The following is a 21,955-nucleotide window of genomic DNA, read 5'->3' on the forward strand; positions in this document are numbered from 1 at the left end:
TATCGACCCCATGGACTACAGCCCACCAGGCCCTCTGTCCAAGGGATTTTCGAAGCAAGTGTACTGCAGTGGGGTGCCATTGTGTTCTCCGTTAACAGTGGCTAGGCATATTATATTTACTTGGAGCTGGTATACTTGGTGACAGCCTCAGTGCCCTCGGACACGGCGTGCTTGCCCAGCCCCCCAGGTAGCAGCAAGCGCAGGGCGGTCTGGATCTCCCTGGATGTGACAGTTGAGTGCTTGTTGTAATGCGCCAGGTGCCATGCCTCTCCAGCAATGCCCTCGAAAATGTCGTTGACAAAGGAGTTCATGATGCCCATGGCCTTGGACGAGATGCTGGTGTCCAGATAGACTTGCTTCAGCACCTTGTACACGTCCATGGAGTAGCTCTCCCTGTGGCTGCGCTTGGGCTTCTTGCCGTCCTTCTTCTGGGCCTTGGTCACAGCTTTTTTAGAGCCATTTTTAGGGGCAGGAGCAGACTTAGCCTGTTCAGGCATGTCTATAATGACAACACCCAACAACACAGAAAGATCTTGAAAATACCCAAAGCCATATTTGTAAGCAAGTTGGTGTGGTTAAATAGGAGGGCAGCTGAAGGCAGAAAGGGGGAAGGGAGCGTGGAGGGAAGGAAGGAAAGAAGGAAAAAGTGGCGTATATGTCATTTACACTGTTGCTGATTCACTTGTCGTGTACACGGTGGGAATGCTGACAGTAGCCTGGTTGATGTCACCTCATTACACAATTTGTATTTAGAGCGACCCATGTTAATGAAGCAGCTTCCCAGGTGGCTCTCGTGCTGAAGAACCACCTGCCCATGCAGGAGTTGTAAGGGACTCGGGTTTGATCTGCCGGGGTCCTGCCCCAGCTGATCCAGGGTATTTGAAGCAGGGACGGCATTGGCGACCTATTTATTTAAATATTTTATCAAAGATATAAACAGTAATAGGATGAGGATAGCTCAGTAGGAAAACTCAGTGGAGAAAAGAGGCTGAGTAGCTTGGTTTACGCGGGAGACCAATAAAACTTCAAGACAAGAAGTTTGCACCACTTACGTAGGCCGCAGGCGTCCTTCCGTTCTCCCAAAGGAGAGGAGACACTGAGGCCTCCCTGGTCGGATCTTAGAAGCCCAGGCATAATTAGTAAGCATGGTGGGTTCCGCGCTCCAGATGGAGACTCAACCAGAGTGAGAGAGAGAGAGCGACATGGGGAGACCAGTATTTCGAGAAACTGATCCCAATTCTTTATTTTCCATGGTCTACTTTTATACACTGAGATGTTATGCAAAAGTCACGTGGGGACAGCAGTCCTGACTTTTATCAAAGTCAGGTGCTTCATACAAATGTATACAGAGGTCTTAGGGGTGTTACATCATCTTCTGGCCAGGGGGCCTGCTGACAATTTACGACCCTCTCCTTGTGACAATGGTCAGTCAACCAGGACACTTATTTCTCCAGGGGTGATTATTCTTAAAACAGACGCCACCCAAATAAAGTTACATTCCTATAGGGTGAGGGTGTAATGGGTTTTAGTTAAGGAAAGAATTTACTTAGCCTAAGGTCTAACGTGATTAATATCAAAGGTTAATACTTATTTCTTCTATATATTCATTAATGTGTGTAAGGGAAGGGGATGTGGAGACTTAGCAACAAACATTGGCTCAACAAATGAAAAACCCTTCACCAATACAATTTCTAATCAGCCCATTATACTTATACTAATAGTTTTCTAACTTTTCTAAGGAACCTGTTTTTAGAAGGTTTAAAGCATCTCGTGCCTCTCACGGTTGGGAGGCTGTGATTGATCACATGTGGCTGGACAAGCCTGTCAGGCAGGCTAGAGAACCTTCAGAGGAGTTTGTAGGTTAAAACACTCTTATCACGCCCAGGAATTATTATTAACTGGAGCTCTAAGTTAACTCCTTCTCCAAAAGAGGTGGTGGGGGACAGCCCCCCGTAAAGTCAGAGGTGTAGGTGAGCACAAAGTAGTGAAGTAGGCAGGCTCTGGTTATGGGGGTAGATGCTCGAGGATTTCCAGGGGGACTCCTGAGGCTCGATCCCGCCTTTGCGTATGTCGAGCCTCCTTCCTCATGACCTTTGCCACGGGCGGAGTGCCTCACGCTAGCCCCCAACATTGATCCCTGGGTGGGGAAGATCCCCTGCAGGAGGGCATGGCAACCCACTCCAGTGTTCTTGCCTGGAGAATCCCAGGGACAGAGGAGCCTGGTGGGCTGCCGTCTATGGGGTCACACAGGGTCTGATCCGACTGAAGCAGCTTAGCAGCAGCAGCAGCACCAGCAGCGTGTATATGTCAGTCCCAGCCTCCCAACGTATCCCTCCTCCTCCCTACCCTCTTTGGTAACCATAAATAAGAAGTTCATTTGCGTCTTTATTTTTTTCAGATCCCACATATAAGCAATGTCACAGATATTTGTCTTTGTCTGTCTGGCTAACCTCACTAGATACATGGTCATCTCCAGGTCCGTCCATGTTGCTGCAAACAGCATTACTTTGCTCTTTATTGGGGTATTAAGTATCACTTTTAAGAATATTTTATTGAAATAAAACATACATACTGAAAAATTCATGAGTGTAGAGTCTGATGAGTTTCAAAACCTGAGTACTCCTATGTAATCACCGTAAAGGCCACGAAAGATGGACCCGCATCCCAGAATTTCCTGACCTGTGTTCCCTCCCAATCTCCCAAAGGTAACCACTAACGTGACCCGTAACACCACAGGTTAGTTTTGCTTGTTTTTGTACTTAGTTTAAATGGATTCTACTCCTCCACGTCTGGCTGTTTTTACTCAACAATATGTTAGTCTGCTGCCAATTATATTATCACTCATTCACATTGCTGACGGAGGAGGTGAGGGCACCCCACTCCGGCACTCTTGCCTGGAAAATCCTGTGGATGGAGGAGCCCAGTAGGCTGCAGTCCATGGGGTCGCTCAGAGTTGGAGAGGACTGAGCAACTTCACTTTCACTTTTCACCTTCACGCATTGGAGAAGGAAATGGCAACCCACTCCAGTGTTCTTGCCTGGAGAATCCCAGGGACGGGGGAGCCTGGTGGGCTGCCGTCTATGGGGTCGCACAGAGTTGGACACGACTGAAGCGACTTAGCAGCAGCAGCAGCAGTTCACAGTGCTGAATAATGTTGTGTTATGAAAATATATGTTGATACCGCCAAACATTTTTTAAAATATAGGTACTAATTTGCAACCCGTCAGCAATGTAGGAGAGTTCAAGTGACAAACATCCTCCCCAAAATTGGTATTTTCCATCGTTTTTTCTTTTAGCTATTCTGGTGCACAAGCATTGATTTTTAAACTGACTAAAGAAACCTCTAGGAAGCTCACACCAAACAAAGATCTTTATTTAGGAACCAGTGTGTGCTGGAGGTGGGAAGGGACAAAGTTTTATCAGTTTGAATGCTTCAACATCAATACATTCAAAGAAGAAATACAGCTTGAATATCGTAGGCAAAAAGGTCTCATCACAGACCAGTGGCTTTCTTGAAAATACGGTTTTATTTTCAGAGAAAGCCCTTCATATGGAAATGAAGAGATATCTATATGGGCTAGACATGTATGGAATCTGAAAACTGACATTTTTAAGATTTGTAGGGAGAGTCGTGGGCTAGAAGAAAACAGTAAGGACTTGATGAACTGTACCATGAATGATGTGATTTTTGTACAAAAGCAGGAGGCAGTGGCTGATGTGTTTTTCTTTACGGTTGCAGGGTCTCCATTTTGGTGCCTGTTGGATATTGTTCCCATAAAGAATGAGAAAGGAGATGTGGTCCTTTTTCTGGCCTCGTTCAAAGATATAACAGACACGAAAGTGAAGATTACTCCAGAAGATAAAAAAGAAGGTTTGTGCTGTTTTCAGAAAACATTGACAGATGGAATAACGTTTTGAAATTGTTTACTCAGAAACTCCAGGAAGAAAAAAGAGTGTTTTTAATAACAGCAACTGATAAATATTCATAACTCTTAGCAGTCAGTATCTGGTGCGTTTCCCGAAATCACAGACTCATGTGAGTTTGCATCCTCCTGTTTGTAGCAAAGATTCACTTGACAGGAACCAGAAGTTTGTATTCTGATTCCAAGAGGATGAGGATGGAAAAATTTGTATCAGAGTACACAGATTCATACCACCTGATTTTATCAGGGAAAAATACGAACTGATAGTGATAAGTGAAGTTAAAATGAGGCAATTAAAAAGATAGCTCTCAGTTTAAACTACCGTAGAGCAGCTCAGAACTTAAAAGTGCAAGATTTCATTTTAGGTACAAAACCCAGAACTCGATTTAGTGCTTGTTAGAGTGGAACATTGCAGATGTGTATCTGTATCTTGCAATAATAATTTGTGTTGACATAGACAAGATTTTCAATGATCTTTAAAGGATCCTAAGACTTTGTATTGCTTACCTTATAGCTTCTGTTTACAGTTTATGAGGAAATTCCCTGAATTTATGTAAGCAGACAAAAATTAACACTAGAAAAACTGCCCATATTATTTCATTTAAACAGAAGTAGAGTTGGATATTTTGATGACCAGAGAAAAAGCAGTTGTCATTGTAGGCATTTCCTACAAAGTTCTTTACAAGAATCAGCTATTTGACATTTTAACAACTATGTCTTTGTAAAAATGTATCTGGGTGTTCTATATGTATTATGTCTTTTGAATGACAACACAGATTGAGAGCTATTTGGTGCCCCCACCTCCCAACGGCTATCATTTGGAGTGTTTGCAAATGCATGACTGTTTTCCTGTGTATTTGCATAACTAAATATTATGGGATATTTTACATACAGGAGAGGCAAGCATTCATATCAGCAAAGTTACTTGAATATCAGAGCAAGTATAATACCTGCCTAAGGAGAGAAAAGCATGTAAACAGGTGCACACGATTTTTGTTTCTGTTTTCAAAATTTTCTTTCCTGTTAGAAGAAGTTAGAAGTTAGAAGAAGAAGTTAAGTGTGAAGTGCATTTACTTAGAACACCTCTAATATCAACCGCAGGTTTTTTCCCTTACTGATGTTGAAGCTGAAACTCCAATACTTTGGCCTTCTGATGCAAAGAGCTGACTCATTGGGAAAGACCCTGATGCTGGGAAAGATTGAGGTCAGGAGGAGAAGGGGATGGCAGAGGATGAGATGGTTGGATGGCATCACCAATTCCATGGACATGGGTTTGAGTAAACTCCAGGAGTTGGTGATGGACAGGGAGGCCTGACATGCTGCAGTTCATGGGGTCACAAAGAGTCGGACACGACTGAGCAACTGAACTGAACTGAACCACCAGTTCTGCAGCTCGCTGGACACCGCGGGGTGTCCTAAAATTTAATTCACTTCTGACACTATTTTTGCTGTTCAGTCACTCAGTCATGTCTGACTTTTGTGACCCCATGGATGCATGCCAGGCCTCCCTGTCCATCACCAACTCCCAGAGTTTACTCAAACTCATTTCCATCAAGTTGGTGATGCCATCCAACCATCCCATCCTCTGCCGTCCCCTTCTCCTCCTGCCCCCAATCCCTCCCGGCATCAGGGTCTTTTGAAATGAGTCAGTTCTTGGCATCAGGTGGCCAAAGTATTGGAGTTTCAGCGTCAACATCAGTCCTTCCAATGAACACCCAGAACTGATCTCCTTTAGGAAGGACTGGTGGACCTCCTTGCAGTCCAAGGGACTCTCTAGAGTATTCTCCAACACCACAGCTCAAAGCATCAGTTCTTTGGCGCTTGGCTTTCTTCACAGCCCGACCCTCAATGCACACGTGACCACTGGAGAAACCACAGCCTGACGACCTTTGCTGTTGAGCCTTTGTTGGCAAAGTAATGTCTCTGCTTTTCAATACGCTGTCTAGGTTGGTCATAGCTTTTCTTCCAAGGAGCAAGTGCCTTTTAGTTTCAAAACTGCAGTCACCATCTGCAGTGATTTTGGAGCCCCCCAAAATAAAGTCTGTCACTGTTTCCATTATTTCCCATCTATTTGCCATGAAGTGATGCGACTGGATACCATGATGTTAGTTTTTTGAACGTTGAGTTTCAAGCCAGCTTTTTCACTCTTTTCTGTTGCCTTCATCAAGAGGCTCTTTAGTTCCTTTTCACTTCTTTCCCTAAGAAAGTGTCATCTGCATATCTGAGGTTATTGCTATTTCTCCCGGCAATCTTGATTCCAGCTTGTGTTTCATCCAGCCCAGCGTTTCTCATGATGTACTCTGCATATAAGTTAAATAAGCAGGGTGACAATATACAGCCTTGACGTACTCCTTTCCCACTTTTGATCCAGTCTGTTGTTCCATGTCTGGTTCTAACTGTTGCTTCTTGACCTGCATACCGGTTTCTCAGGAGGCAGGTCAGGTGGTCTGGTACTTGGAATGAACATCAGCGTCCATAAGTATAAGGGCCCCACCTGCACACAGATGCTGGTCACGGGTACCGGGTACCCAGCCCCCCATGCTTGTGTCCAACTTGACTGCAGTGTTGGGAAATTCACAGCCCTCCCCTTTCCTTTCAGATTTGATAATTTGCTAAAACTGCTCCCAGAACTTAGAAAAACACTTCTGTTATGACGAAGGCTGTAACTTGGGAATAGCCGAATGGAAGAGATGCTGGGGCAGGCATAGGGACGAGCCTGGGGCTGCCACCCCTCCCCTCTCCCCGGCCCAGCACCCGGAGGTGCCCACTGGGTCTCCTACTCTGTAACAGTTCTCATGGAAAAGTCATCACACAAGCAAGGTTGATTACATCACTGGCCGTTGGTGATCAGCTTGTTGCTTAGCTCCGCTGCCCTCCCAGAAGGTCAGGGGGCGGTTACGAGGCCCAGCCTTCTAATCTCCCGTCTTCCTGGTCATGAGCTTCCCTGTGGGACCGAATATCCACTAGTATAGAAGAGACCCAGCCCTCCAGGGATTCCTGGGGTTGTGGGGTCGTGTGTCTAGAGCAGGGACAAGACCAGGTACCTTTCTTACTATGCCACCAAGGGATTACTCCAAACGCTAAATATATGTGTATGTATTATGTGTATTCGCATACATGTGTAGACACACCGAACTGTCTTTAGAAATAAATATATGGCTTTTGGGGCTTCCCTGGTGGCTCAGCTGGTGAAGAATCCGCCTGCAATGCGGGAGACCTGGGTTCAATCCCTGGGTTGGGAATATCCCTTGGAGAAGGGAAAGGCCACCCACTCCAGTGTTCTGGCCTGGAGAATTCCATGGACTGTATAGACCACGGGGTGGCAAAGAATCGGACACAACTGAGCGACTTTCACTTTCATTTTCATTTTTTGCTTCAATGAGGGCAGTTTAATCAACCTGACTTGTTTTGATCACGACGATCATCACTACTGGTTTTATATAACTGAGGTCATCATCTTTGCCCTGTGCTCCTGGTGTCTGTATGATCAGGGAGAAATCCCCCTTTTGAAAGATGGCAATGGATAAAAGGGGTAAAATACACCTGTTAATTTGGGGTTTGAAAGAGCTCACTACAACATTCCTTTTCCTCAGAGAGAGAGAGACTACAGTATAAATCTGGTGATTTTAACCATTTTTTAAAATACCTTCCACTTTTCACACATACTTCATTTCGACTCTAAAAGTAGTGTGCCAACCAATAACTTCTATATGTGTTCCTAGCATTTCTGAATTACTTTAATATGAGATCCTATTTACCTCTTCAGTTCAGTTCAGTCATTCAGTCGTGTCTGACTATTTGCAACCCCATGAACTGTAGCACATCAGGCCTCCCTGTCCATCACCAACTCCCAGAGTCCACCCAAACTCATGTCCATCTAGTCGGTGATGCCATTGAGCCATCTCATCTTCTGTCGTCCCCTTCTCCTCCTGCCGTCAATCTTTCCCAGCATCAGGGTCTTTTCCAGTGAGTCAACTCTTTGCATCAGGTGGCCAAAGTATTGGAGTTTCAGCTTCAGCATCAGTCCTTCCAATGAATATTCAGGACTGATTTCCTTTAGGATGGACTGGTTGGATCTCCTTGCAGTCCAAGGGACTCTCAAGAGTCTTCTCCAACACCACAGTCCAAAAGCGTCAATTCTTCGGTGCTCAGCTTTCTTCACAGTCCAACTCTCACATCCATACATGACCACTGGAAAAAACATAGCTTTGACTAGACAGACATTTGTTGACAACGTAATGTCTCTGCTTTTGAATATGCTATCTAGGTTGATCATAACTTTCCTTCCAAGGAGCAAGCGTCTTTCAATTTCATGGCTGCAATCACCATCTGCAGTGATTGTGGAGCCCAGAAAAATAAAGTCTGACACTGTTTCCACTGTTTCCCCATCTATTTCCCATGAAGTGATGGGACCGGATGCCATGATCTTCGTTTTCTGAATGTTGAGCTTTAAGCCAACTTTTTCACTGTCCTCTTTCACCTTCATCAAGAGGCTTTTTAGTTCCTCTTCACTTTCTGCCATAAGGGTAGTGTCATCTGCATATCTGAGGTTATTGATATTTCTCCCAGCAATCTTGATTCCAGCTTGTGCTTCTTCCAGCCCAGCGTTTCTCATGATATACTCTGCATATAAGTTAAATAAGCAGTGTGACAATATACAGCCTTGACGTACTCCTTTTCCTATTTGGAACCAGTCTGTTGCTCCATGTCCGGTTCCATGTTGCTTTCTGCCCTGCACATAGGTTTCTCAAGAGGCAGGTCAGGTGGTCTGGTAGTCCCATCTCTTTCAAAATTTTCCACAGTTTATTGTGATCCACACAGTCAAAGGCTTTGGCATAGTCAATAAAGCAGAAATAGATGTTTTTTTGGAACTCTCTTGCTTTTTCCATGATCCAGCAGATGTTGGCAATTTGATGTCTGGTTCCTCTGCCTTTTCTAAAACCAGCTTGAACATCTGGAAGTTCATGGTTCATGTATTGCTGAAGCCTGGCTTGGAGAATTTTGAGCATTACTTTGCTAGCTTATGAGATGTGTGCAATTGTGCAGTAGTTTGAGCATTCTTTGGCATTGCCTTTCTTTGCCTCTTACCCTATCAGTAAGAAATATTTTAATGTAATTTAGAAGTGGATTAATAATGAACCAAGCAGTTCCACAGATATTTATTGAGCCCCCATTCTGCCCTCAGGATTGAATGATTGCAGACGTCAGAATGCTCATCTAAACCTCAGCACAAATCCTGCTTCCAGGCGTGTTGGCTGTTAGGCCTTAAATGAGCTGCTTACCCTCTCAGAGACTAAGTTTCTACACCTATAAAAGGGGCAGTCATATAGATGTCTACAGTGACTTTAGGTTTATAAGAGATAATATTTGCGCCACATGGCAAATCACAGCAGACATTCAGTAGAAAGGAGTCGAAGTCACTGTTGTGCTCCGCAGGTTGTGTAAAAATAGCTAGCTGTCATTGAGCCTCTGCTTCATGTTGCCACATTGCCTCATTTGCTTTATGAAGTAGGAAGTGTTCTTATTTCTATTTACCAGTGATTTAAGTAACCTGACAAGGTATGCATAGTAAAAAGTGGAAGAACCAAGATTTATACTCATGCAAACTCCAGGGTGTACATTTTTCAAGTTGGCATGTTTTTGTTTTGTTTTGTTTTTTCCTCCAAAGAGCACAAGATCGTATGAAGCACACAGTTCCAGCGTTGCAGTAGAGTATGTTCAGTGACGGAGAGTGACAAGGGTGGGGTGGGGCCAGCAAGAAGCAGAGCAGAGGCAAAGAGGCCCTCACGGGGAAATGAACCCGGAAGCAGAGCAGAGGCAAAGAGGCCCTCATGGGGAAATGAACCCGGAAGCAGAGCAGAGGCAAAGAGGCCCTCACGGGGAAATGAACGCGGAAGCATGTCTGAAGAATGAGTGGCGTTTGGTAAACTGCACGGAAGGAATGCTGATTTTAGGAGATGCAATAACAGATAGCTGACCTTTGTTCAGAAGTGGATTGTAAAAGTCAGGGGATGGAAGTCCAGCGCTAGGCAGGCATGGCTTAAAATGTAAAGATTTTATTATGTTTTTTTTAAGGAGCCTAGATGGTGTGGCAATAGAGTTCAGTTACAACAGTAGACCTTCACAGTTGGAGATGAGCAAATAGGAGGACTTGATGAATTCCAGGATTCTGCTTTGGGGACTGTTATAGACTTAATTTGGAGAAGGCAATGGCAACCCACTCCAGTACTCTTGCCTGGAAAATCCCATGGATGGAGGAACCTGGTAGGCTGCAGTCCAATGGGGTCACGAAGAGTCAGACACAACTGAGCAACTTCACTTTCACTTTTCACTTTCATGCATTGGAGAAGGCAATGGCATCCCACTCCAGTATTCTTGCCTGGAAAATCCCATGGATGGAGGAACCTGGTAGGCTTCAGTCCATGGGGTCGCTAAGAGTCGGACACGACTGAGTGACTTCACTTTCACTTTTCACTTTCATGCATTGGAGGAGGAAATGGCAACCCACTCCAGTGTTCTTGCCTGGAGAATCCTAGGGACCGGGAAGCCTGGTGGGCTGCCATCTATGGGGCTGCACAGAGTCAGACAGACTGAAGCGACTTAGCAACAGCAGCAGCAGCATAGACTTAATTACTCATTACTTTGCCAACAAAGCTTCGTCTAGTCAAGGTTATGGTTTTTCCGGTGGTCATGTATGGATGTGAGAGTTGGACTATAAAGAAAGCTGAGTGCTGATGAACTGATGCTTTTGAACTCTGGTGTTAGAGAAGACTCTTGAGAGTCCCTTGGACTGCAAGGACATCCAACCAGTCCATCCTAAAGGAGATCAGTCCTGGGTGCTCATTGGAAGGACTGATGCTGAAGCTGAAACTCCAATACTTTGGCCACCTGATGTGAAGAGCTGACTCATTTGAAGAGACCCTGATGCTGGGAAAGATTGAAGGCGGGAGGAGAAGGGGATGACAGAGGATGAGATCGTTGAATGGCATCACTGACTCAATGGACATGAGTTTGGGTGGACTCCGGGAGTTGGTGATGGACAGGGAGGCCTGGCGTGCTGTGATTCATGGGGTCACAAAGAGTCAGACATGGCTGAGGGACTGAACTGAGCTGATAGACGTCATTGTGTCCCCTCCAAATTCAAGTGTTGAAGCCCTTAGCCCCCGAAGCTGAGACACCTGGATCGGATAGGGACCTGCCGGCCTAGCTGCCGGCCACCCTCGCTGGCACCTCTGGTGGAGGGGAGCCTGCTAAGCGTGCCTGTGGCTCACTGCCCGTCTGCTCTGGGCCAGCCTGCTCACCCCAGGGCCCCGCAGGGTGGAGCAGTGAGGCTCAGAGCAGTGAGCCAGCCAAGCCTCAGTGCGTGAAGAGCTGGAGACGGGTCGGGGCCGGGCAGGTCCCCATGCCCTGGGGTGGCCCGTGGGACAGAAGAGAGACAGTCAGGAACGAGGTGGGCACAGGCCGGACTTGTTCCTTCCCCCAAACTCACACACGTGCCTTTGATGGAAGCTGAGAGCTCCTGCCCCAACTCTTTTTACCATGCTCATTTTTTTTAATTTATTAAAAAACTTTTTAAAATTGAAGTATAGTTGATTTGCAATGTCATGTTAGTTTCAGGCATATAGCAGTGATTCAGTTTTATATATATATATTCTTTTTCAGATTCTTCCCCATTGTAGGTTACTGCAAGACACTGAGTATAGCTCCCTGTGCTATATAGCAAATAGGCCCTGGTTTATTTTGTATATAGCAGTGTGTATATATTAATTTCAAACCCCTAAGTTCTCCCTTTCCTCCTCCACCCTTGGTAACCGTAGCTTGTTTTCTGTGTCTGTGAGCCTGTTTTGTAAATAAGTTCGTTGGTATCACTTTTTAAGCCTCCACGTGTAAGTGACACCCTGTGTCTGTTTGTCTGACTTCCTTCCGCACGACCATCTCTAGGTCCACCCATATAATCCACACACTTATATGTGGAATCTATAAGTGACACCCTGTGTCTGTTCGTCTGACTTCCGTCCGCACGACCGTCTCTAGGGCCACCCACGCTGCAGCAAAGGGCGTAATTTAATTCTTTTTTATGGCTCAGTAATGCTCCACTGTGTATATGTACCGCATTTTCCTCATACGTTCAGCTGTTGGTTCACACTTAGGTTGCTTCCGTGCTTTGGCTATTGTGAATGGGGGTGCTATGAACATTAGGGTGCATGCATCTTTCCTAATTAGACTTTTCATTTTTTCTAGATATATGCTCAGGAGTTTTACCATTCTCATTTCTTGTTCAAAGTCCTTACTACCCCAAGTGTTGTCTGAGGACCTTATGTATTAGTATCACCTTATAGCCCATAAAAATGCAGAATCTCAGGCCTCTGAATCCGAATCCTCCGACCTCTGAGTCAGAATCTGCGTTCTGATAAGATCCCACACTATTCACAGGCACATGGAGTTTGAGAAGCCACACGCTGGGCACATCCCTTAGAAAGGTCCCCCTGCCCGTCCAGTCTGAAGGGTCCACCTCGAGCCACTCTAACCCTTCACCTTGTTCACTGTCAGCATAGCCTGTACAGTATATGAAACATCTTTTTAAAAAGTGAGTCTGCACACACTATTATATATAAGATAAATAGCCAACAAAGACCTCCTGTTGATATATGACAGAAGGACATCCACACAGTAGTCTATCACACTGTATATGAGAAAAGGATGTATATGTTTAACTGAACCACTCTGCTGTTCACCTGAAATGAATATGATATTATAGATGATAAACTATTCTTCAATAAAATTAAAGTCTTTTCTAGAAAGTTTGTATTTCAATTGTCCTCCACTCCATTAAAATGTAAGCCTAATCAGGAAACAGATTTTGCTTCTCTTGTTCAAGATAGTGTCCCCAACAGACTGTCTGACACTTAGTAAATACTCAATAAATGATTGATGGGTGGAATGAATACATGAATGTGTAAGCAATGTTCAATTTAGGAAATGTGACTAGCAAAAGAAAACAGCATAGAATTCTTTCTTTTACAAAATAATCATCGTGATTATCAACATCTCAGGTGAACATCTGATGAATGCTTTTAGTTTAAGTCAAAGGCAGTGTGAGGTGTTTGGGTCAAAGTCAGCTCCAAGACTCCCAAAACGGGTTCTTCCTCCTGGTGTGGAGCGGCTGTTTCCCTTCCAGCAGAATCTCTGCCGCTATTAAGTGTGTGTTCTTGATACCTCTTTTGTTTGTCCTCCGTTTCTGAGAATCTCCATTTGGTCACAGTTTTTAAAGGTAATGTCAGTTGCTTGTTTAAAATACATATATAAAATATTCTCCATAAAAACAAATATTAAGCCACTGATCAGATAGTCAGACAAAGATGATTTTATTTCTGTTTTTGATTTATTTTGAATATTTTAATTTTCAATAGGGAACATGGTAATAATGTTCCTTTCCCCTGCTGAAATATCCTGCCTGATTTGTTTGTTTGTTTGTTTGCATAAGGAAGAAACACAGACCAAAATCCAAATAAAGCACTGCTGCTGCTGTGTCGCTTCAGTCGTGTCCAACTCTGTGCGACCCCATAGACGGCAGCCCACCCGGCTCCCCGGCTCCTGGGATTCTCCAGACAAGGACACTGGAGTGGGTTGCCATTTCCTTCTCCAATTCATGAAAGTGAAAAGTGAAAGGGAAGTCGCTCAGTCGTGTCCGACTCTTAGCGACCCCATGGACTGCAGCCCACCAGGCTTCTGCATCCATGGGGTTTTCCAGACAAGAGAACTGGAGTGGGGTGCCATCGCCTTCTCCGAAATAAAGCACAGTGGTCTGATGAAAGAACTGCTGTAAAAATTAACACTTTTACTGAGGAGATAGATTTCTGCCTTTGGGAGAGCTACACCAACTTTTTGTCGAATGTGTGATGAACTTGGGAATGAAGAGCCCCGGTAGATCCTCAAAGTGAATGAAGAGTTTCAATCATGTCTGTAAATTATCTTCTTATCTATATTTTTTTAAGGCTGTGGATTTTGTTTACATATTCACCAATACCGTTCTCTCCTAGAATGTTCTAAATAGCGTAAGCCAGAGTTCATAAACTAAGTTGCCTTTGGAGATGCAGGATAATGCAATGAATGAAATGCTGTGGTCTGTCATAGTGGAAACCAAGCCTGACACATGAAGTATGCCTCGCCACCTCGTTCTGTTTTAAAGGAAACTTTCAAATATTCTGCAGCCAGTCAAAATATGCCTGTGGACTGAATTTTTCTATTGATCAATAGTCTGTGATCCTTGGACAAAACTATCAAAGTAATTTCTTTTTAAAAAAGATTTATATATTTCTAGCTTTATAACTTTTGGGAGGGAGACATATTTTTTCTATTTTAGACAAATTTGACATTTTTAAAAGTTTGACAATTGAAAAACTAATGGAATCACCAGATAAATATGTATTGGATTGGCCAACAGGTTGTTTGATTTTTTCCACTACATTCTATGGAAAAACTGAAACAAAATTTTTGGCCAACCCAATATTAAGGGGATAAGTAACTTCAGGTTGGCAGTTTTAAAAACCGTGTAACTTGACCTCCTGGTTAGATATACATTCTTACTGAGGTCTCTGTGTCTGGCAGAATTCACTAGTCCTTGGTTCCCAACTCCAGGAGTATAGCTGTCATGCTACTGTTAGGAATGATGGTAGCCTCACTTGGGAGAGGCTGGAAAGCGTGAACTCACACATCCGCAGGTGCCTGAGTCTCGGGCGTCAGCATCTTGTGTAGAGATGTGCTGGGGATTCTAGGAATGATGGTAGCCTCTCTTGGGAGAGGCTGGAAAGCGTGAACTCACACATCCGCAGGTGCCTGAGTCTCGGGCGTCAGCATCTTGCGTAGAGATGTGCTGGGGATTCTAGGAATGATGGTAGCCTCACTTGGGAGAGGCTGGAAAGCGTGAACTCACACATCTGCAGGTGCCTGAGTCTCGGGCTTCAGCGTCTTGCGTAGAGACGTGCTGGGATCAGCTGGACACTGGGGGCTTGTTTTAGTGGGTGCTGCTGGGGGAATGTTTTGCCTTTCTTTTATGTGAGTTAGTGTGCCAATGGCTTTGCCAGTGTGAGAAAAACAGACTATTTGGTTCCAAGAACTTAGGTGTCAGCTACCTAGAGGAGTGCTGAGAAACACTGGGTTACCTCAAGGGGAGGGATTGGGTCCCCAGTTTCAAGGGAGTTTGAATTTCTGCCCCTCATATTAGAGAAAGTGAACTTTCCATCCCACCCAGCCTGTCTTTGTGCTGCTGCTGCTAAGTCACTTCAGTCGTGTCCAACTCTGTGTGACCCTATAGAAAGCAGCCCACCAGGCTTCCCTGTCCCTGGGATTCTCCAGACAAGAACACTGGAGTGGGTTGCCATTTCCTTCTCCAGTGCATGAAAGTGAAAAGTGAAAGTGAAGTCGCTCAGTCGTGTCCGACTCTAGTGACCTCATGGACTGCAGCCTACCAGGCTCCTCCGTCCATGGGATTTTCCAGGCAAGAGTACTGGAGTGGGGTGCCATTGCCTGTCTTCATACAGGAAGACTAAATAGGAACCACCATCAAGCAATTCTGCTTATCTTTAAAAAAAAAATAATTTTATTTATTTACTGATTTGGCTGTGCCAGGTCTTAGCTGTGGCATGCAAACCCATTTGTGCCATCTGGGATCTAGTTCCCTGACCGGGGATCAAACCCAGGCCCCCTATACTGGGAGCACAGAGTCTCAGTCACTGGGCCACCAGGAAGTCCCGATCCTGCTTATCTTTGCAACATACATATGTGTTCAGTCGCTCAGTTGTGCCTGACTTTTTGTGACCCCATGGACTGTAGCCTGCCAGGCTCCTCTGTCCATGGGATTCTCCAGGCAAGATTACTGGAGTGTGTTGCCATTTCCTTCTCCAGGGGATCTTCTTGACCAGTGATTAAACCCACATCTCCTGCGTCTCCTGGATTAGCAGTTGGATTTTTTGCCACTGAGCCACATAGGAAGCTCATTACCTTTACAATAGGTCTCGCCAAAATTCCATAAGGCTTTTAACATATTTATTTGACACATTGTGTGGGGGATGCTTTGATTCCTATAAAACACAGAAGTCTCACTGGATAAATGTCTCCTGAACTGTTCATATAGTTGTTACAATCTCTTAAAATTATGCGTGCTCAGTCAATCAATCATGTCCGACTCTTTGAGACCCCATGGACTGTAGCCCGAAAGACTCCTCTGTCTGCAGGATTCTCCAGGCAAGAACACTGGAGTGGGTTGCCATGTCCTCCTCCGGGGATCTTCCCGACCGAGGGATGGAACCAGCATCTCTCAAGTCTCTTGCATTCGCAAGCAGGTTCTTTACCACTAGTGCCACCTGGGAAGCCTTAAAATTGTATGGTAATTCAATTTCATTTGATCTACTTAAAAAATACACCTTTCCATTCCTGATAAAGATGTATACACACATAATTTGGCAACTGCTCCTCAATGTGGAGAATGTAATTTTTGCCTGTGTGTATTAGCATTTTTCAAAGCAGACATTCATATTAAGAATGTTTACGCATGAAAAGATGAACGTATATTAACTAGAAAACGGCTGAAATGACTGACTATACTGACGGGAACTCTGGAAGTTATGAATGGTCTCAGGAGCGTGTTGGACTGGGCCTGTTTTCCACATGATCCTTTTCCCTTCTCGCCTCTGAGCTCTGTGAAGGCAGAGGCCATGCCTGGTTCACTTTTGAGCCTGAGAATGTAAGCTAGGGCATGGCACACAAAAGTCTGAACTGACTCTGGCCAAAGAGATGCAGAGTCTTGTGGCTACTTGGAATTGGTCTAGAATTTATTTTTTGAAAACTTGAGGAAAAGAACACAGAAAAAGAGTTCTTGAACTGAGCAGCTCCAGTGATAATCTGAGATCTAGGTGTGTGTGGTGATTGCGAGGGTGTGAGAGATCATAAACAACAGGGTGAAATAAAGTGGCAAAAAGAGGAGAGATGGTGAGAGTGTCGAAGAGGAAAATAGCAGCTGCCACTAACTGTAAACAATCTTTGCATCCCCGTGGACTGTACAGTCTGTGGGATTCTCCAGGCCAGAGTACTGGAGTGGGTAGCCTTTCCCTTCTCCAGGGGGTCTTCCCAACCCAGGGATCAAAGCCAGGTCTCCCGCATTGCAGGAGGATTCTTTACCAGCTGAGCTATTAGGGAAGCTCTTAGAAAAACTAGAAATAGGATATTCCAAGTATATAGATACAGAATATATTCATTAATACAACCTTAGTGCAATGATGGACAAATATGCCTATTAGAGGAAATATGAAAGAAACACATTATAGTGAAGGAGGATACAGACACTGAGTGAGTTGATCTCTCAAGAAAGTGGTTCGGAACACTTCGATCACTGGGATTCTCAGTGGTTAAGACGTCTCCTCCCCATGCTGGGGATGTGGGTTTGATCCCTGGTCAGGGAGCTGAGATCTCTCATGTCTCATGGCCAAAATCCAAAACATAAAAAAAGAAGTAATATTGTAACAAATTCAATAAAGACTTTACAAATGGTCTACATTTAAAAAAAGTCTTAAAAAAACTAAAAGAACAATGTGATCATGAGAAACATAGTCAGGTCCATCAAAAAGAAGCTGAGATACCCAGAAAAGAAGGGAAAATAGGGCAGAATTCAAAGTCATATTGCAGCATAGTATTAAGAAGTTGCCATTAGAATGGCTAAGTCATTATTTTGTTTGATTTTTCAAGTGTGTAGTCTCTGATCTGTTTAGGGTGCCTTAGGTATGAGCTGAAAGAAATAAGTGATGGACCCAAAATGAAACACCAGTTGTCTTTCATCTTGCAGTAGAATTTCAGTGAAACCTGAAGGATATCTTGATGAGATTATGAGTGAACAAATGACATATTTATGTGCTTTGCACCAGAAGTGCAGAAAATCAAGCCGTACCATCAGTTGATAACTTCCTGAGTCTGGCTTTGTGGGAAAAGGTCTAGCTAAATTAAAGTTACAGTGAAAGTTAATCTTCTTAAAGTTCTGCCATTACCTCCTGTGAAGGGATAAGACTTCAGATTAACTCGAAACCTGGACCTACTGAGAGTAGGTTTCCCTGGAAAGCTGGCTTTTAATTCTCTAGTCTAACTGCAAAGACCTTAGGAATAGGGTGGTTCCCAGCAAATAGGAAGGGACTAGAGGGTATCTAAAAATTCACTCAAAACAGGAAAACAGTGAAGAAAGGTTCTCAAAGGTCTGATGATAGCCTCTCCTTAGGTCAGAGGATCTCACCAGCAGCAGTGGGACAGTATGAGAACTTGAAAGCCTAGAGTGCTTTCCTAACTGCCTGAGTGCTGCTGGCCGGCCGTTTCCGTCTGTGCAGCATGTCTAGATGTGTAGGTGGGTGCTTTATCTGTTACCTACATTAAAGGGACGCATATCTTTGGCTGGTATCTGCTAGTGTCTTTCCATGGAGACTATCACCCTTGTGCAATCACACATCATCATTAGAGTCAAAAGACACACTATTAATCTGTAAGGATAATAAATAATGATGGAAAAAATCTAATGAGTCTGATGACCCAGAGGAGGGTGGCAAATAAGAGTTACTATGTGGCCTAACGTCACGGGATTGGTAATAGCTAGAATTTTATGCTGAAGAGCCTTTTGAGGCGGCATCTTGTCTCAGAGGGTAAAGACAACTATAATCAATTATTGAACGTTTCCAAGGTCACAGTGATTTGAATAGAAGGGAACAGTCAGAAGCAAGCCACAAATTTGCCATACATGCATGCTGTTGAGGAAGACGTTATCATTTTTTTTTAGACGTTATCATTTTTATAACAAGTAGAAAATTGGAGACTTCAAGCCTCTCTTATAGAGTTAAATCACTGATACAAAATTCTCTTTCATATATTTTTAAAACGAAACAGATTCATCCATTGTGGTTTGTTGTTGAGTTCTCAACAATCTATTATTAGAAATAAATCAATTATATGATTAACAAGCATATAATGAGCTAGAGGTGCAGAGGAGAGATCCTCATATAGAATCTAAAGCCGATGCACAATATTTAAAAAAAAAAAAAACATTTAAAATATGGCTGTGCTAGTGGTAAAGGGAAAGAAATAGATTTGCAGAACAAAAAGAAAGTATGAGGAAGAAGAGTATGTTGGAGTTGATGAGGATAGAAAGACAAGGCCTAGGTCCTCAACAGAGCAGCGATCAGACTGGAGCTGTAGGCATGAGTCTGGGACAGTGAAGGGCATTGACAGAGTCGCTCGCAATGGGCTGAGAGGTCCCAAAGAAGAAGCTGTTGTTCAGTCGCTCAGTCATGTCCGACTCTGAGATCCCATGGACTACAGCACACCAGACTTCCCTGTGCTTCACCACCTCCCAGAGCTTGCTCAAACTCATGCCCATGGAGTCAGTGAGGCCATCCAGCCATCCTGTCCTCTGTCAATGCTTCTCCAACTCCCTTCAGTCTTTCCCAGCCTCAGGGTCTTTTCCAAGGAGTCATAAACGTCTCAGTGCCCAGTGAGTCGGCATTTTGCATCAGGTGGACAAAGGAGTGGAGCTTCAACTTCAGCATCAGTCTTTCCAATGGATATTCAGGACTGATTTCCTTTAGGATTGACTGGTTTGATCTCCTTGCAGTCCAAGGGACTCTCAAGAGTCTTCTCCAGCACCACAGTTTGAAGACATCAGTAACGACTTGCTTACTTAACCTGGGCTTCCCTGATAGCTCAGTTGGTAAAGAATCTGACTGCAATTCAGGAGACCCCAGTTTGATTCTTTGGGTCAGGAAGATCTGCTGGAGAAGGGAAAGGCTACCCACTCCAGTATTCTGGCCTGGAGAATTCCATGGACTGTATAGTCCTTGGGGTTGCAAAGAGTCAAGTTGGACACCACTGAGTGACTTTCACTTCACTTTCACTTACTTAATCTTGGTTCCCAGAAGAGCATGACAAAAGACTGATCTTCATAAGAATTCCTAATTAGAAAGTGAAAGTCACTCATTGGTGTCCGACTCGACTCTTTGCAACCCCAAGGACTATACAGTCCATGGAATTCTCCAGGCCAAATTACTGGAGTGGGTAGCTTATCCCTTCTCCAGGGGATCTTCCCAACCCAGAGATCAAACCAAGGTCTCCTGCATTGCAGGCAGATTCTTTACCAACTGAGCTATCAGGGAAGCCCTCCTAATTAGTACCTTACCTTTATTTAGGTTTGGGGTCTGAATTCACAACATCTGTTGAATATCAAGTAATCATAGCTGAAAATTTTATTTAAAGTGATTCTGATCACTGGGGTCCCCAGACACATAGGAAAATGAAATGCGAAAGCTCTTGTTGGACATTTTTAATTGAAGTTCTAAAAGAATCCCCCAAGGCAAAGTTCCAAGGAGCCCAAGTATGTGATGAAAATGATGATGCTGTGAGGTAAGCTGACACAAGCCAGAGTCATCACCAAACAAATTACAGATAACACAAGCCAGAGTCATCACCAAACAAATTACAGATAACACAAGCCAGAGTCATCACCAAACAAATTACAGAATTCAATCTTCAAGGGCTAAAACTATGGGAATTGCTAGATAGGAAAACATCTATTTAATTTGCTTAAAGAAAATTTTTGTGGTTTTTAAAAGTAGTGGAGGGACAAAGACAGTCAAAATTAACCAGATATAATTGGAAGAAAACAAAAACTGTCTACTAAAGAAAACAACGCGATGTGAGTGTTGTGAGTCAAGTTTCCTTGGAGCAAGATGAAGACCATAACCGCGGGGACAGGGTCTCATGTAGCTCTGAGGAACTGTGCCTCCAGGGGCATCGGTCAGTGCTCTCTACAATCTTAGCTGGGAGAGGGGGTATGTGTCGTCAAGCTCACGTTTCGTCAGAGGTTTGCTGCTAGTCTGGAGGGGTAGATGTCACCATTAATGACTGTAGTGCTTTTCTAGATATGAGGAGATGCAAGAATTGGGCTCATAAAGTTTTCTTTTGAATATACCTGACTATCTGAAGGCTTGTTATGCCAGCTTTTCCCAGAGCACAGAGTGCCTCATTTTTCATCTCTGCCCTAAACTCCTTTCAGGGTGTACTGAAGGCCAGTGGCTGTGGTGGCTTATAACTCCATCCTTGTAGGGGCAGATGGCAAGTGCCAGTATTTTTGTTGGCAGAACCAAAGAGAACTCCTATAAATGAGAAAGAGAATAATTAAAAATAGACTCAATGAGCAGGATAAACAGCAAACTGGTCAAAGAATAAGAAAGAATTAGTGAATTAGAAAAGAAAAATTAATCCATGCAATTATTACAGACACACATGAAAATGAAGTTCAAGAGAAATAGTGGTTAGAGCCAAACAATCCAGAATAACTGGGATTTTAGAAAGAGAGGATGGAATGGTAGGGAATAAAGTGCTAATGATTTTTCAGTGTTCATATGCATCTTAGTAGTCTAAATCAATACTCAGAAAGCCCAACACATCTGAAAGGCTGCTATAAAGGTAAGCAAACCAAGACTCAGAGCTGTTACACTGTGAAACTAAAGAACAGTGGACGGAAAGAGAATATCATAAAAGCAGGCTTAGGGAAATGACTTTATCTGCAAATAAAAGCTGGTTTGACTGACAGCTGTGCTCTCAAAGACAACAATAAAAGCCAGAAGAGAGTCGGATGCAATTTTCAAAATGTTTATAAGAGTTAGTGACAACTAGAATGTTTCATCCGCTTGAACTCTTGAAAAAATAATAGAGATAAGATACAGAAACTTCATTCTAAACTGTAGATCATTCACTAACCAAAACTTCACTATTAGAAACTTCAGTATTAAAAATGACTGAAATGGGAAAGAGACCTTAAAAAGAGGGGGTATATGTATATGACCGACTCAGCTTGCTGCCCTGAAGACACTAAAACAGCATGGTAAAGCAACTATGCCCCAAAAGAGAGAGAAAGGAACGAAAGGGGTCTGATAGGAGCCACAGAAAGAGAAAAAGGAGACAACGTAACAAAAGCCTTACACCAGTGATTTTGAAAAACTAGGCAG

The 21,955-nt window shown here is 43.8% G+C and overlaps 1 protein-coding gene across 2 annotated transcripts in view; it reads left to right on the forward strand.

Annotated features, from left to right (window-relative positions):
* Nucleotides 1-21,955, forward strand: part of KCNH8 (potassium voltage-gated channel subfamily H member 8) — a 492,644-nt gene that overhangs the window by 214,621 nt on the left and 256,068 nt on the right. For both annotated transcript variants that reach the window (XM_070797270.1, XM_070797274.1), the window contains exon 3: nucleotides 3,740-3,871. In XM_070797270.1, the coding sequence (XP_070653371.1) occupies nucleotides 3,740-3,871 (132 nt within the window). The remainder of the gene's footprint in view (nucleotides 1-3,739; nucleotides 3,872-21,955) is intronic.

The sequence above is a fragment of the Bos indicus genome, chromosome 1, assembly GCF_029378745.1.
Source record: "Bos indicus isolate NIAB-ARS_2022 breed Sahiwal x Tharparkar chromosome 1, NIAB-ARS_B.indTharparkar_mat_pri_1.0, whole genome shotgun sequence".
Taxonomy (NCBI): domain Eukaryota; kingdom Metazoa; phylum Chordata; class Mammalia; order Artiodactyla; family Bovidae; genus Bos; species Bos indicus.